Source organism: Anoplopoma fimbria, chromosome 2 (genome assembly GCF_027596085.1).
Source record: "Anoplopoma fimbria isolate UVic2021 breed Golden Eagle Sablefish chromosome 2, Afim_UVic_2022, whole genome shotgun sequence".
Lineage (NCBI taxonomy): Eukaryota > Metazoa > Chordata > Actinopteri > Perciformes > Anoplopomatidae > Anoplopoma > Anoplopoma fimbria.
In genome coordinates this window covers 25,114,420-25,132,223 of record NC_072450.1, presented here as the reverse complement: position 1 = coordinate 25,132,223, position 17,804 = coordinate 25,114,420, and the positions used below count along the sequence as shown (strand labels likewise).

The following is a 17,804-nucleotide window of genomic DNA, read 5'->3' as shown; positions in this document are numbered from 1 at the left end:
TATGTGATAATCAGGGCACAAGAAAGCGTGAAATTTCAGGCTGTTAGTTCACCCACCTCAGACAAAGTCACTCCCCGCTAGTTAATCCTGTTGCAGGGAGTTCATATTGAGCAACCAAGGCTTTCATTAAAATTCAACTTGACAGTGCTTCAGGTCAGTACTTAACATGGACCCTGAAATATCTTCTTTTCTTAAAAAGAACATAGTTTGGTGTGCAAGCCTATTTTTTCTAATATACCAACGTTAATTGAAACCAAATGCTGACTGCAAAATAGGAAATTGGTCTTCCAGTGTTCAGCCAAAGGTAAGGAATATAGGTTAACTTACAGCAGCTGTGGAATGGGGGTCCAACGAAACCACCTGGACTGGTGTTTCTCCTTTCAGGGTGAAGCCCAGGTCTCTGAGAAGTTTTATTGTCCTTGGGGCCGTCCACCGCTGCCTGGCTGAGAAGGCTGACAGAGGGCCCTGAAAGAAGACAGTGTGGGGATGCTGGGGTCAATATGGCGAAGAACCATAATAATAATACTTTTATTTTCATAATATATTTTTCAAATGAATATATTAACCTTTCGTTGTACTTTTTTATATTTGGTCATGACATGTTCTCTAAAATATGCTGCACGTAACGCAGCATTATTTACTGTGGTTACTGCAGCAGCGAAAGCCATATCTGCCTCTACTCGTACTATCGAAAAAGTTCAAACGGTAACCAGCCCTAGAAATAAACAGTTGTTTGTCACTAATGTCTAAACTAATGCAATGAGAGACTATAATGGGCTATTTAGACATCTTTAGAATAGGACAGTGACTCTGTATTCAACAGTCAACACAGGAAGCACAAAGCAGTTGGCTTTGACCTAGCATGGCCCAAAAGCCATAGCTGGCTCATGAACACGCCTGATGGGATGTTGTGCGAACCCAGAAACTACAATCCTTCACATCATGTCAGCTCCCTGAAGCGGCCTCTCTAAAAGGTGCGTGCACAAACTGTGTACGACACGCACTGGTTTTCCAGTCTTTGTTTCCTTTGTCTCAAATAATCAAGAGAAAACCCTTCAGGAAGTACATGAAAGCCATGTGACCACTGAACACGGATAATATTCAAATGATCCATCTCTCTCATATGAAAAACATGCTGAACATGCTACTTCTGTCTACTTAGTGGTACCTTCCATACTGTACACTTATAACTGCAGGACAAAACTATGGCTGAAATTATTGATCATTTTATTTATTAGATTTATTTTCTAGTATAACATTTTGAAACTTTTAAATTATCCTGAATCACTGAAGCTTATTTTGTCTTGACACATACACATTAAATTATTAACCTCTATGAATCACTAGGGACATTTTCAGCTTTTACATTTTTCGATCATCTTGGCTGAAGTTCAGCCTCAGCTCCTATAATATAATAAACTGTGTCGCTTAAGTACAGTCACTTAGACCCTTAAGAGCAAAAATTAAAAAACCTATTAAAACCATATATCTTTTTAAAATCACACAGCCATTATTGCATAAATCATACTTTCTAGTTTGTCAGCATTTAATTTAGAGACCTGGTTTTAAAATGGTAGTTTTTACTTGTTCTCCACCAGATTGAGACATTTTCTCATGTTTGCCCTATGGGCCAAATAAAATATATCTTTTTTTATAGTTTCTGCTGTATTATGGGTCACTGCAGTTTTTGATGCAACGCATTAAAACCAATGTTGTTGCTATTGACTTATCACAGACACATAAGTCCCCCCTTGGCATTCAATTGTTGTGTTTTTTTCTCAAACTGACATTTTAAAAGGTTAATAGTTTTTGAATGCAGACTTTTTTGTCCTCTAAAGAAAGGGATGCACAAGTGTTAAATCAACCGTAGTTTGTAAGCAATCATATTTTTTTAAATTACTTAAATTAATAATCATTTAAAACTGTCATTAGTTACTTTCCCTTTGATTATTTTAACATTAATCAAATTTGAACACAAACATACTACTTTTTAAAATGTCCTTCTTTTAAGCAGCTATTTCCTATTAATACACTTGTTATCTAGTGGGAAAATCTCTCCTCCACAGTAAATCCTATGTTACAGCAATGCTCCTTTAATTATATCGCCATGGTGATTGTATAGAGATTTAAAATCTCATTTTCTCTTTGGATCCAATAGGATTTGAGTTGCCAAGACTGTTAATGAAGAGCTAGGTTGGATTTTACAACAGGAACCGCAGAGGTACTTATTCACAGAGACTCCTTACATCTGTTGTCTGGGAATGTCAGCTCTCACCATTGACCTCCTCACCAATCATTTGCATCCACTGTTGTTTTCTTGTCTTGAAGTTAAAGCTTGTTTTTTTGGTTGTATTAATTGTAAACTGTGCTAGATGAAAGAAATTACTCTAAATTGAAAGTCTCTTTCAGAGGACACAAACAGAAGATTCCAGTCATACTGACAGAGGATGCCAGTGCCCCTTTCCCATCCACCACCATGACAATAAAGCAAGGGTCCGAGCCCCTCTGCCCATGGTTAGTGTTAGTTTTGCGTTTGTTGCTATGGATGAATGTCCAGGAGGCTTTGGCCAACAAGATCAGACTTTGAATTGTCTACTTATTCACTGTGCCAAAGCTTCCAGGAGACTCATCCTCGGTTGGTTGTATTCAGAAATGACAAAAAAAAAAAAAAAAATACACTCTGGGTGTTAAAAGTACACTTCCAACTTCTAAAACACAAATCCAGAGCCATTTCATGTCACTTGATGAATAAACCGACCATGATGTACAAGAAAAACATCAATGTGAGTGGAAGAATATTAGTAACCCACATACCAGCCTCTGGAAGAAGTCTGTGACTTTCACCTTTATGGTTGGGGGAACCTCCATCTCTGCTTTGTGCTCTGTTTTAGCTACGGAGAGAAAAGGGAGAAAATAACACAGATGTTATTCAACACTGTTTACTGTCACAACCATATTTCAACTGGCACCACGTTGAGAGAGGCGGGCAGCGAGTTGGCCGTGTAAACATTACATCACCTGTACCTGGAAAGAAATGTCCCTTATCACAGCTGATGGCAGCAGGTGTGGTTAAAAATACTGCAGCCTTTTTTTTTTTTTTTTTAACCAACCCTTTCCTGAGAGACGAACCTCACAAATGAACACCCTGCTTGATATTGGCGTCATTTGTGCAGTGTTTGTTGTGGTGACACTGAGGTGACTATGCCAACCACAGAAAGAATAGCTGTCACCTCAGAGACTCAAATAAACACTACAATTGTTCCAATTCTTTCATTTAAAAAATATTTTAGACTCACAGATGATGTCCGGGGCCTCCGTGTAGTCAGCGAAGTCGTCCTCGTCTTCATTTTCGCTGCACTTGTTGAGTGAGCGCTGGAGACTTGCTCTCAAAATGTCCTCCAGGACCCCCAGCGTGTTCAAGTGATGGCACAAACTATAGATCCTCAGAGCCTCCTCGTGACCCAGTATGGCCCGACGAATGTGTGCTTTACCTGGAAGGGACGATGGAGAATCAGCCATAGGATAGGTGAGGAGATGTCGATAGTGGAGAAGGAGGATCGATAAGAGAATAAAGAGGAAAGAAGAGGGTCAGAGATGAACGGGGGAATGTCAGTTCTGTTGTTATTGGCAGTCTACTGTGCTGTATTGTCTTTGTTTGCCTTCAGCTGCGCTTAGCCTACGTGCTCACTCTTACCGATGCGTTCACGTTCGTCTTTCTTTTTCAGGATGTCAAGAGGAGAGCGTCCCTCAGGAAGGCGATCATAGACCTGTGACAAGGTCTTCTCCTGTTGGTCCTCATCGTCACTGAGACCCACTGAACGCACAGACAAAATCAATGTTAACATGATTAGAAAACTGACTGAACCGTTGTAGGCCATGATTGCTTTGCAGTTAATCTGTTCACAACAGTAATCTTCACTTTGTCCTGCTTCTGGACAGAGTCCAGTCTCTTACAGTCCTGTGGTTAATTGCTCCATTCTCCTCATTCGCGCAGGAATCTGTTAATGAGCTGCCAAACTCAAAGCTGCTTCGCTCCGTTGTTCCTCCATTCAGTCCTGCCCCATTCAGAGCACTAGCTAAAACTTTGACCATCCACTGTAAACTTGACATAATCTGCTGTATTTTGTTTCATTTGATTTTCAGTTTAATCGCTCCTAAAGTGCATTTGTTAATGTGTAGTAAGAAAGTAAAATGTTAAAAACAAGACAGCAATAATGTTAAAAATAATGGCAAACCATCTAGAACTAAAGAAGTAGGACACTAAATTAGCAACAGCAAGGCTGCAGGGTTTTTATTCCCTTACAAAACATCCTTCACCTCATTTCTCACTCAGTGGCTGGCCAACCCTCTCTCTTTTTCCTCTCATTCTCCCTCTCTGCCCATCCCGCCACCGAGTTCCTGGAAACTTGGCCATTCTTTACCCTGGGTTGTGTGTGTGTGTGTGTGTGTGTGTGTGTGTGTGTGTGTGTGTGTGTGTGTGTGTGTGTGTGTGTGTGTGTGTGTGTGTGTGTGTGTGTGTGTGTGTGTGTGTGTGTGTGTGTGTCTCTAAATAGCTGTTATGTAATAGCATTGTGGCTGGCTGTGGTTAAGTCGAGCCATCTGACATGACCAACCCAGTGGCCCATGAAGCACTTTAAGAGAAGGATCAGGTTTTCCAGGGTGTTAAAAGTCTTATTACACCTATCCCAGAATTGTTTTTACACCTTAGCAGCTAACAGCCAGGCTCCAGCTGTGTTGTTGTTTAACAGAAAGAGGGACACAATTGATCTGTGCTGACTTTGCCACTAGCTATAGGATTGTAAAACAACTTCCTGTTACAATTTGTGAAGAGCCCACCTGTCTTTATTTGGCATCTAGTACACTCCTGCATCAGATGCAAATATCCGTGCATTGCAAAACAGAGTCCTGCTCTTACAGCGGTGCTTCTCATCAGCAACAAAACATCGCTTTGCATGCTTGTGAAAAATAGAATTACTAGCAAATAATAGAGGAATTGTGACATTATCTTTTGATTTTCTGGATTATCCCTGGTTCTCTAAATTCAGTTCAACCTTGCGCTTGCATCTTTTAAAACATGATATCTGTGTGAAAACAATTAACATCTCTTAGGTTTTCTTACACTGGTGGTCCAGGAGAGCTGAGGCTACAAAGTAGTGGGCCATGGAGCGGTAGTGGTTTGTTTTGACTTGGGACATGGTGGACCAGAAGAATGGTACATTGTCTTTGATCGGCGTCTGGATCATGGACTGGTGGACTTGGTCGTAGATTTCTGAGACCTGGAAGGAAAAGGAGGGTAGAGTTACTGAGAGGACATTAAACTCAGTGATCAGAAGTGAGGAATCAGACTGTGGTGACATTATTACTTTACTTTCACCTTGCCTACAGTATATCGACAGTGAAATAAACAATACACTGCCTACATGTTCTGAGGACTCTGTGTGCCTTTGCTGCTGTTTACCTTTGCAGCCTCCTGGGTCATTTTCATGAGGGAATGGAACTGGTTTCGGATACCAGGCAGCGCAGTCTTCTCAAAGAGGCACTCCTGAGCCTGAGCAAGCATCATCCGGATCAACATACTGAGCATGGCTGGGCTCATGTCGTAGCTGGGTGTGTGGGTGAATGTCTCCTTCAGGTGGTTGAGGATACCTGGGGGAGAACAGGAGGTCAGCACAGCTCGAAAACAAACTATTCCAAGGCCTCTTCATTTTCTGAACCTAAACGTTTTCCAGCTTGTCTGGCAATCAGAACTAAAGATAATTTGGTTAGTGTTAAAAAAAATACCCCAAAATTTGATTAATGGGACTCTACGGACTAAGAAATTTTCATTTTTTGTGTTTAGCTTGTGATTCAAGACCCTTTTCCTTTAAGACTATTAAAGGTCTTTTGTCTTTTTTATCTCCATAGTGAAGTCAGTAATTCAACACAAAACCTTTCTATGTAATCCCAGCAGACTATGTAATTTACAACCAACATTTTACTGATAGTTTCAGCTCTTAATTATGAAACGTAGCCCCTCAACAAGTTACTGTAAAAGTTGTAGTTGGTACTACGAGTAGTAATACTCTACTGATAGTGTAGTTAAGGGTTTCGGGTAACAGTGAATATTCATGGACACTCAAATAGTTTATTTGGGAGAGGCATATGGTTTGCTTGTCCACAAAATGGCTTCAGTATGCTGGTACATTAACCGTAATTGCTGACACACTGTCTAGTACAGATGTTTTAAAAGGTTCCACACAGAGTATTAAGTGATCCAGTTTGTCAGAGCATTTACTTCTTCCTTTCCTAGGGCAAGCTGCTGCTACTACAATATCCAGTGCTAGCAGTGGGATCAACGTCTGTGTGCGTCTTTAAAGTTGAGCCAAGACACAAACCTTCTTAAATTAGTTTTTCATGTTCGATGGAGGCAAGACTTCTGCATTCCAACTGAGAAGGCCTCCCCTCTTATTTTACAGATTAATAACCTTGCAGCAGAGAGATGTAGACAACTTAATAACAGAGCACTGCCTCGCTAGTCCTCGTCTAAGGTTCTGCCATTGTTGGCAGGCTCCTCCCATCAGCTAAGCCTGTTTCGTGTCCCTGGCTGAAGGGCACTGCGGCAGCCCTTCAACAGATAGGATAGCATCCCTGCCTATCACCTCCCAGCTTACTTTATTGCAGGCCCTGTACACTGGTGACAATGTTCCTCATAACAACATAATTGTTTGACTTAGTAGAAGCCTAAATTATAGCGATCAAAGCAACATCACCAGAGCCATGGCCTGCTCAGAGCTGTAATTATACTGCAAAACTCCTCATGCTGCCAAGTCATAATTCCATCAAGACTTGTCCCAGCTTCCTGAAACCTCAGAGGGTTGGGAAACCAGTTCATGTGATGGCTGCTTCTCTGGAGCTCAGCCACATGACAAGAAGCCAGAGAGACATCAACTGCATTCATTCTTCATCATGGAGCAGAAGTCAGAGGGTGGAGGCTGGCACATATTTTGAGAATATGGCTGTGTTCATAACAGAGCGCTTTTTTCTGAACAGTGTGTGCCTTTTTAATGGCAAGGTCATTAGGAAATGTCTGGACCATTTAAACCGGGCTATTTTAGAGCCGTAGTAATGGGCTGCTTTAGATATTAAATGTTCACAAGAACAAAACAATTAAGGTTTTAAAAGGTGTTGGCCTCATTGTTTATTATCCATTCGCCTGTCTTTCTTTTTCTTCCTCTCTCTACTCCAATCACTTGTTTCTGACAATGGGAGCCTTTCAGAGGCTTAGTTTCTCCCTTTATTTCCCTCGTTTGAACTACCGAAACCAGGTATCACATGGGATCACAGATAAGCCTGGTCTTAAGAAGTAAATAAAAGAATGGTGGAAATGACACTATTGGGTCGTTTCGAGGCTAGCTAAGGAGGAAATATCTGTTTAAACCAGTTTATGACTCCTATCTCTTCCTACCTGCACTTTTCTGGAAGGCAGAGATGGCCTGCTCCAGGCCGGCTATCGTCTGTCGGTTACTACGGGTCCCGATCTGAGAGTAGAGGGCGGCCATGTTGAAGAGGATGCTAGCCTTCTCCAGGGACAGGTTCTGTTGGCACACCGGCACCCCTGTGAAGGAGTCATACCTGAAGGAAAGAGGGCATAAATTGTCATTATTTATTTTGGTAAAGCAGGAATCAAAACAGTCAAGTTTAAATATTATCTGTAGGAATGCAACAGGTAAATACAGCAGGAATAAATGCCTGTGTGACACAATGTGTTGTAAAAACTCTACATCACAACTAAAGGTTGCAAGGGTTTAATCCTTTAATCCAATCTTCTCTCTTATCTCTATCTCTGCTGCATTGATGAAGTCTTACAGGGTCAGATGCTAAAATTGCTAAAAAAATGATATGTGTCTTTCATTCAGATGTTCACTCTTGAGTTTAAAATATAGAAAAAAGATTCTACAATTAGGGTTTTGTCATTATTTGCTGACAATGTCTGCTCATGAAGACCACCTGTCTTCTCTCCCTCTCTAAATAGAATTTCTAATCCACTTGTAACAGGTGCAAAATGCGGCAGGAAGGCAAAACCAAATAAAAAAATCTGTGATCAAACCAGTCCTTTTTATTTATCTCTCCTATGAGACAAAGCACAGCCTGGCGTCTTCTGGCAGAGATATACCAGTTGATCCATGGATTTAAGGATGTAACATGACTGAGCCTTTTGGTGTTTAAGCTCCAAGGCTTTGGAAAACCCCGGAGTAGGGGCTCAAGGCAGCTCGATTAAAGGGCAGGACAGTTTTTATCATAATATTCTTTGCTTAATTTCTGTTTTATCATTGCTCACATAGCCTCACCTGTTGCCTTTTCCTTTTAGGGATAGGAAGTTAAGGTAATGTATTCTGTTTTGTAAACCAATATCAAAGCGATTTTAATAATTGTTTTTAAAAAGTGGTGCTAATTAATAATCATTGGTGTGTACCAGGTGAAGAAGATTCCTGTCTGGCGGGTTGGGGGGAAGAATCGGCTTTCCATCAGAGGGAGATGGCTGGAGTATTTTGCCAGCAGTTCCACCCCGGCCTCGTCTCGACTTGGCGTCCTGCAAGCCTAGGAACATGGAAGCAAAGAGAACTGATACAGTCTGCAATGATGGAAAATCTCTTTAAGTTCTTAACAGAGTTAACAGCTCTTGTTGTTTTTAAGGATCAGTCCACCCAAATCACGGCCACTTAAGAGTAGTGGTCTTTTATTATTATTATTATTATTATTATTATTATTATTATTATTATTTTAATATGGAGGCTCCTTTAGTGTACACTACCTGTCGCAGATCCATCAGATCAGCAATCTCATCTTCAAAGCTGTTCCCATCTTCACTGTAGTGCTCCAAGATGAAGTCCTGTGAGAAACAAAAATAAGTCAACATCTCAATACAACATTTTTCCTGGCTTGTAGTTGGGGAGTGCTCTAGTGCTTAACCCTGTGACCTTTCGGTTACAGGTCGGCCACTCTCACAGCTAATCCACTCTGTCCCATCATTCTTAACTGCACACAGAAGTCACATCCAACTGTGCAGCTCCAAGTGGAGCTGGTGAATGCTTTCATTCTGTCGGAGCCAGCCAGTCATTAAGACTAAGGTCGGTGCGAAATACAGTCAATGAGTACAGCAGCATTAACATGCTCATGAAGTCGAAGAGTCTCACAATGTCTGTCAACAAACCAGAACAGGATGTAACGCCCTCTAAAACTATCATGATGACATTTAGATAAAGAGCCTCCCCATGTTGGGACATAGCTACATGATAGATCACATAGTACTCCCAATAACTACTGACCCACTTTGGTTAACAAGACAAAATCTTTTATGGTCGGATGATTTATTGTTCCTGCACGAATATAAAGCAAACATAATGTAGCTAAAGTAAAGGGCGCAGACAATGTGACCCAAATAGACTTAATAGGCGCTAAGTCTGTATTGGAAACAATGACTGCCAATGTGGGTCATATTTTTTGTTAATCAGTATTTATAACCCTTCATCTGCATATTTCTGTCCTGTTACTATTGGTGAGTTTCAATTTAGGATTTCTATTCCTCCTCGTCTATAAAGTCTGTATTTATGCTTTTTGCTATAATAAACGTGTGTGGTGGTGAAGCTGTAGTTGTTGCTTCTGTACCTTGAATAGAGTGGAGAAATCAATTTCCTTTGTCTCCTTCAGACCCAGAGCGATGAGAGGGATGTTGGCAGTATCCCTGTGAGCAAAACAGAAAGACAGAAATAATGATATCATGATCTGTCATCTTATGCTGAATGCAATACACATAAAAGGTAATATCCTTGATGTTTGCAACTAGCACAATAAGTCAGTGGATGCTGACAATGCACAATACAGCAGGACAATGCGGTGCTTATCTTAAAATGATTTATGAAAGAACGGCCAAACAGCTAAGCATTGTTGCATTAATAGGTTAATGCTGAACAATAGCAGGCTCTAAGGTGTGGTGCAAGATATCAAACAACAAGAAACTCCCTTTGACAACAGATCAAGCCTTGTTAGGTATATCACGACAATAACACTGTCAGATTACAATATGTATTATAATAATATGTGCAAAGCCAGGATCACACCAGCGACGGCTTTGGTACTTGAGAAAGTTTACATTTTCGTCAAATCTTCAGCATAGCTTCAAAGAGGTGAAGTCAGGATTAGACAGATGGTGCTATAAGCACACACTGTTGGAGTTAGGATTTAAAGGTGAATGGGGCCCCCACGTCTCCTTGTGTTGTAAAGCCTCACATCTCTCTGTTGATAAATCATTCTGGAGTTGCAGCCCTGCTTCAGTAACACTAACGAGCTGTCTCTTTACCTTCTATTATTTGAACGCACCAAAAAGTAAAGAGAGGCTGCCATAAAACAGCGAATTTCCCTTCTGATCTCAGCTGTAGCTGTAATGGTTTGGAGTTTTGTTTTTTTCTGGTAGTATGAAGCTGGCGGTCCTTGCTGCTGACAGATTGAAAGCAGGTTCAGCTTGTTATCAGAGCTGAGGAAATACAACCTGACAGACACCTGAGAGTGAGGTGATACAAAATAAATTGCCCTTTAAAAAACCCCCCAAAAAAACAAGCTTGGGGTATTGCTTCTGGATTTGCTGGGCATTTTATTATTCAAACTTCCAATGAGGGCAACAGCAGCACAAACTTCAGAACCAACAAGAACAAGTCTCCATGGTGTTGTTATCCCAAACCTAGTTTAAAATCAGGACTCTTTCCATCAAAGGGATCAGAGATTTGGTACAGCCTTTTCAGTGCATGCAAGACGTCAAAACCCCAGGGTTCAGAAAAACAACACCTTGCACTCATTCATCACTTGACGATAAGGCAGCATTCCTCTGGCATTCTGGCTCCGTGAATCACTGAAAACCTCATTCATCAGTAACAGGCTGCAGTGTAATCCATTAGTACTCAGAGATGGGATCGCTCTGGCCTTTTTCTCTGGTTTGGCAGAGGGGAGGGGCGTGTGGGGGGGTATCTGTTCTGCAGGGAATCTGAAAGCTCACTCACCTTACACACACACACACACACACATACACATACACACACACACACACCTTCCCACTCACCGTCTGTCAGTGTCAGTGTGCATGACATGGAACAGATGACCCTCACCACAGCAGCCAAGCGAAGCTCTGGTTTTAGCTACGGCCCCTTAAACCCTTTCTACACGTCGTAACTCTGCATCTAGAGTCGTTTTGTTTTGTTACATGGTGTACTGATATGTTTCTGGCTTTTTTTTTTCCTCTCCGACTCCCACGAGAGCCGAGTGGTGGCCTGTGTAAGCTATCCACAGGTTGAGTCTGCCTCAAAGGTGAAGTTGCACATCTTTGTAAGCGCGCTTATTTGCTTCAACTGTAGTGACATGAAAAGATCTTCTCATGTCTGCCAATTAAATATTAAAGGAGAGCAAGGAGACGGTTAGCTTAGCTTAGCATACAGACTGGAAGCAGAGGGGGAAACTAGACTGGCTCTGTCCAAAGATATGAAAATATCCACCTACCAGCACCTCTAAAACTCACTATATCTTTGTTGTTGTTTAATACATACAGGACAAGTTATTGTTTGCAACAAATAAATGTTTTTTTTAACAGTTGATTTATTCATTGAAGTCTTACTCATTTAAGATCTATTAGCCTGACCAGAAGTCAAAAATAAATGCATTTTGTGATTAACTTAATGATTTCCCCTCCTATCTATTTTTATTATTCATTGTGGGATCATTAAAAGTACAGCAAATGTCAGAGCGTGCAAAAGCTCATCTTTCTAACAGAATAGATAACCGTAAATCATTCTTTCGCCTCTATTAATCTATTTCGTTAATGAAGAATCCTGTAGTAATGATATCGCATCTTTCATTCGTCGTCACTATAGTTGTGATGATTCAGAAGGTCTGTAAGACACGTCAGCTTATTGTCAGGGTCAAGAACATTAAAGAGAGGAACTGAACAAACAAGTTCTACATCACAAACGTACAGCATGAGGAACATGCTGGTACCGTGAGTGACACTGAAGGAATATCACGCTCATAAATGTGCTTAGTGAGCATGTTGTTCAACAAAGTGCTAATGGGTAAGAGGCATTGATAAGATCGTCAGGGATACAGTGAGTGAGTAGCTGCTATTATTATCATGGGGCGGTTGAAGTGGGTCACTAACATCATGTACACCACGTGTTCTGCACCAGCTACATATATGTGCTTTCTGTTATGCATTACCTCATTCTAGAACCAGACGAATCTGGTCTGAGTGAGATGTAACCTCAGAGAGACGCTATTCAGAGGAAGGTGGACTGGTGGGAAAAGCCTTGAAAAAGGCATGGAGAGGGTTTTTGTTTCCGTACATAAGACCGAGGTTGTATTTCAGACTGAGAGGAGGAGGCCAACTCTCCATTGTGCCTGTCCAAGGTCATCCCACTGAGACACCTGCTCAGACTTTCTCAACATATCCAATATTCCTGTTTGCATGCTACCCGTTTGCTTTTATGTATGGCCCTTTGTAGATCTGGTGGTGTGAATGTGATGATGTGACCACTTTGGATCATGCACGCGTTTCATCTTCTTTTAAAAACAGACAGACAATGTTGGCCAGCTGATCGTAGGTTCCGAGCATGCCTATTGTCTATGGATGGAGCAGGTGCTTCTCCAAGAGCCCGATAAGGAGGCTGGTGAGAGGCTGAATGTTCCCACACTCGAGTCCGTCTGATCCCATGTGACAGAGGACACTGGGGCCTTAAGATTGTACCCAGAGGCAGCTGTTGAATTTTGTCCACATGAAATTAGTAAACTAAATGTCTTTTTCTTAGTGGCTGCTGGTGAGATTGTGAATGAAGAGGAAGTTGTTTGTCTTTGAGGACACTGAACCCCTACACAGCTCACACCTAAGTAGAAGTTTATTTTGGGTAACAAAATCATTGAGTGGAACACAAAATACTTTCAGGAAAACATTTGCCACTTTGGATTCTTGAGGGGTAAAATCTATCTTCTTAGTAACATACACAGGGAGTTCTGTCTGTCAAAGAAGACCATTTCTCTAGTCTCTATTTAAGGTATAAGGTTATTTGCAGATTTATGTCAGAATTTAAAAGAAACCCTTAATTTGGTCTGTAGCTCATTTAAAAAACGTAACACATGATCTTACAATGAAAAAACACAGCCTGATAGTAGCAGCTTGGTGCTTTGGAAAAAAAACATCATTCAATGATCCTCAGAACTGTTACCATAGTTACCAACATACAACAACCCATTACCCACAATCCTCCGCAATCTCCCTACCTTTCTCTTCACTCTGTTGTGATTTGTTGTCATGGGCAACATGGCATTCTCTACAGAACTGTGTGTAGTGGTTTGAGTACGAATGTAAATGATTACATGTATTATTCATACAGTGTGGATCACACATGATTGTGTGTATATGCATTTTTGTACACCTTTGTGAATGGGTAGTAGAGGTTTAGTGTTAATAGCGTGTCTAAGGTGTGTGTGTGTGTGTGTGTGTGTGTGTGTGTGTGTGTGTGTGTGTGTGTGTGTGTGTGTGTGTGTGTGTGTGTGTGTGTGTGTGTGTGTGTGTGTGTGTGTGCAGATGGTCCATAGAGGTCTCAAGTGCACTCAATAAGAAGAGCCACCTGGAAGAAGACACTTTAATCAGGAGCCTTTAAATCATCGAAAATCAAGTTAACTACACTGTCTAAAGACTTTTTTTATTTTAAAGTTGTATTCTATAATCCTTTATTGCTTTCTTTTCCTTCTTTATTATCTCTAGAGCTGAGAGTTAGACACTAAAGTCTTTGCTTTCAGTCAACCTAGTGCTGTTCTTAACAAAGCAACATCATTTAAAAAGGTACAATGTTGCTTGTCAGTAATACATTCATGGTCCGTGTACATTTTGATAGCTCCGGGAGACACGCGGACATTATTTTAGCAGTTAACTCTGATGGCTAGTGTAAACTACATGCATATTATAATCTGTCAACACTTGTATGAACCCATGTATTTTCTTAATCACTGTCATTGAGTCTTTTGTGTCTTCAAGCTGACTTGACATGTGACTGAGACAACTTGTGTATCCTCACGACATACTTACTGCACTTTCATTCGCAGCCCATGAACTTGGCTTGTCTTTGAATAAAGAAAAACAAGCTATCACTGTCACGCACGTCCATACACACTCTATGATTAGATCTACTGAGAGAAGCTTTGAACCAGATAATGATCTCAGTTTGCATGAAAGTTCAGCTCATAGTTTCCTTGTTGCTTTGTGCATTGTATCACAAAAACCAGCCGGTCCAGTTCAACAACAACAACAAACTCGTGCACTTTGTCATCATGTTTTTCTACATGCCGAGCTCTTCTGCCATGCACCAATTTTCTCTAATCCTGTCATCGAGCGTCTTTCATCTGGAAGAGTACATGGTGACTTAGTATCAGAGCCCGATTGGTTTCTTGTTGGCTGCCAGTCAACACTGTGTGTCTGTGTTAATCTTCTTTCGTATGAATAGTATTCTGAGCAGCAGATCACCAGATTATTTGTATAATGAGACTGCATAAAGTCGTCACTTCGTCACTTCTTTGGAAATTCGAATTTGGATCAGATTTAGTTTAAGATTAAGGTTTTATTATTGTTGGATCAATAGTGTGCTTATGTGACGAGAGCACTGGTGCACAGGTCATTTGTGTCTACACTCGAAAGTTCTGGCGGCTGTGCACGCATTTTAACACGCAATCATTTTAATAGCCTCATCACAGGCAGTTAGCATTAACTTTAACTTTTAATTAATCTGAAAAAATGCAAGAAATGACATTATATTGCCAGCGGATGCATTGCTACTAACGAAGCACAATCGCAAGTTTTTTTTTTATTGATGAGTTGCGGTCTCGTAAGATTTTATTATCTGGTTTATTTTATCTTCATTTTACTAATGACCTAAACACACCTGTATGGCATGTGTAGACATCTTTACGCTGATACACCTTCACATTTCTTCCTTTTAATGATTTTTTCATGATGATGCTTGTAACTTAGAAGTTGTTTACACATTGCACCAGCAGTGGCCGTACTGGGATCTGTTGTAGTAAAAGTGGTAGCAGTAATACTTGGACTTACTGGGTGTTCTGGTAGACCTCCACTGAGCTGTTGAGTCCTTCCAGCTGTCCCATCAGTAGCTGCAGGTTGGAGTTAACGTAGCTCAACTCCAACAGAACCATCTCTTTCACCTTGTTGTTGGACGTAGCCCTGCACACAGGAGAGATTGGAGAGAGGCAAAAAAATTAAAAGACAAAAGAAAGTGCCACAAAAAGGTCACGATATGTTTGAAATATAAGAGAAGAAAAGAAAAATCAGCCTTGTTATTATCCACTCTGACGAAGCCAAACGTTCCTGCAAATGATTATTAAAACAAGCATGCCTCCTCACGATATTCTGGACCACAGACCTGCGTCACTGTGCCCTGATGTGCACTTGATTTACTCTCCAGCACAAAGTGGCTTAACCAAGATCTATGAATCACAGTTCCATCCCCTGTGTAGAAAAAAATGTGATTTGATCGCACAACGTGGAGCGGTCGGAAGTCAGAGGTCCACCACATTACAATGTTATTTGTTGTACATTTATGGAAACAAAGGCGGTTGGTGGTATTTGAGGTAGGGAAGATGAGAGCATTACACTGACTGTGTGTGTGTGTGTGTGTGTGTGTGTGTGTGTGTGTGTGTGTGTGTGTGTGTGTGTGTGTGTGTGTGTGTGTGTGTGTGTGTGTGTGTGTGTGTCTGTGTGTGCACACAAGGGCTTAGGGCTCACTGCACAGCAGAGATAAGGCTGTAATAATATGCGTATGTGTGTTTACGTGTTAGCATACAAAGACAAAGGGGTTGGATCCTTTGTGAAGCAGAATTTATGAAGCACTGTCCCTTTTTGAAACTGCAATTAACATGCATCCATAGTGATACAAGGTAACATACACACCATTGGTCACACTTTATCCTTATCTGTGTTTTATAGTGAATCCTAATACATTCCCTGTCAGTCCTAACTAATGAAAGACAGCCACACAGGTACACGCCCTGCCAATAAACTCCATTCTAGAGATGCTTCACTGTCTGCCTGCCTGCCTGTCACCTGGTGTCTCTCTCTCCCCTGTAATTACAGAGAATGTGGTTGTTTTTTTTACAATTATGGTAAGCTGTGAAGAAGCACTGGCAGACATGAGTTTAAACTTAATATGTTAAGCTGAAGGTTCAAGAGGCTTACCACATTAAGGTATAATGTGGGCTTAGCACTAACAATTAGTACCACCATATCTTGGGAAACAGCAGTTATGACTGTAAAGATGCAAACTCTGTTAAAAAATGAAATAAAATAATGGGACCTTACATAAAATGGAGTTTGTTTCCAAACGCTTAATGGAATCAATGGAGTCCTCTTCTTTAAGAGTGGTTCACTCTGCTCTGTGGTCTTGATTCATGCTCTTATATTACTGACTGCAGTCTCTCTCTCCATTAAAACACACTGGAACATAACAGAAAGGTCAACCCCGGCTTAGCATCACTTCCTTTTAGCCTGCTGGAGGGATTCTGAGGAGGTCTGGCCTGGGGAAGCTATCAGGGCGGAGGTGCTGTGGTTTGGGCAGAATAGATGCCAGCTCGCCAGCCCAGAGACTGTTATTAATATCTAATTTAATACCTAATATCATCCCGAGGAGCGTGGGAACAAGACTGTAAACCAGCAAGTGTGGTTTCACTGAAGTCCCCTGGTTCTCTTTCCTGGAAAGGCTGTATTATATGTTTTTGGCAGTATGTTGTATTTTTCCTCAAAGATTTTGAATGGAAGAGGGATATCCGGTTCTGATAATTGATTGGTGTTGACAGAGATAACTACTATCTATTTCCTAACCAACGCTTTAAAAGGGCAAACCAACGCTTTGACACATGAAGTTCAGTTTACTAATCATGAGGAGGTGTTGGATAATCTTCTGTGACTCTTGGGGAGCTTTCTAAAGTTTGAACAACAGCTAAACCATAAACTCTCAAACCCAAGCCAAGCTAACCTGATGACATCATCGAGGTTACCTCAGCTTCACTTTTAGATCTTACACTTTTTACATAATACCTGCATAACACACTGGAAAGGTAGGATCCATTGTTGTACCTGGACTAAAAGTGAGATATCTCAGTCTCTGCTGGTTTGATTTTTCAGCATTCATCGACTGGATGTCTGTGTTTATTTTTTTGCAGTTTTGTCTTTACTGTATCCCCGTCAGTCTTTCTGTTATCACTGTAAAGAGCAGTGAAGTTAGGAGAAGAAAACTGGTCTGACTAGAACAACTCCACCTGTTGCTGATAGAAAGAGGAATGCAGAACAAAAGAAAAGGAGCAAAAGACACACACACACACAGCACACACACACACACACACACACACACACACACACACACACACACACACACACACACACACACACACACACACACACACACACACGCACGATTCCCCATAGGTCGTAATGACTCAAACTAAACTCTCTTATTAGGATCTTTTTATGCAGCTTTTTGTAAATTTCTTCTTTAAAAAAGGGTCTTTTCTGTTCTTGAATGGTTTCTTTATTGGTGCAGTCTGTTTTTGACATGCCAACCAGGTGGATGGTCTAAATAGGTAGGAGAGCCATGGCAACCCTGATATCCACACACAGATGGGAGATCTCAGGTACATTCAGACTGCATATGACCATAAAAATAAAGCTCAGAGCATACCTGAAACTCAAAAAAATGTATCCAAGCTGTTCCCTGTGCTGCAGC

At 41.0% G+C, this 17,804-nt stretch overlaps 1 protein-coding gene across 1 annotated transcript in view; it reads right to left on the bottom strand.

Moving 5' to 3' along the window:
* The window catches only part of rhpn2 (rhophilin, Rho GTPase binding protein 2), a 29,650-nt gene that overhangs the window by 4,256 nt on the left and 7,590 nt on the right, over nucleotides 1-17,804 (bottom strand). The window contains exons 3-13 of the mRNA XM_054612963.1: nucleotides 15,122-15,250; nucleotides 9,646-9,721; nucleotides 8,792-8,869; nucleotides 8,453-8,577; nucleotides 7,445-7,611; nucleotides 5,459-5,646; nucleotides 5,120-5,276; nucleotides 3,695-3,814; nucleotides 3,297-3,491; nucleotides 2,815-2,891; nucleotides 328-465 (exon numbers count right to left, since the gene is read on the bottom strand). Of these exons, the coding sequence (XP_054468938.1) occupies nucleotides 328-465; nucleotides 2,815-2,891; nucleotides 3,297-3,491; nucleotides 3,695-3,814; nucleotides 5,120-5,276; nucleotides 5,459-5,646; nucleotides 7,445-7,611; nucleotides 8,453-8,577; nucleotides 8,792-8,869; nucleotides 9,646-9,721; nucleotides 15,122-15,250 (1,450 nt within the window). The remainder of the gene's footprint in view (nucleotides 1-327; nucleotides 466-2,814; nucleotides 2,892-3,296; nucleotides 3,492-3,694; nucleotides 3,815-5,119; nucleotides 5,277-5,458; nucleotides 5,647-7,444; nucleotides 7,612-8,452; nucleotides 8,578-8,791; nucleotides 8,870-9,645; nucleotides 9,722-15,121; nucleotides 15,251-17,804) is intronic.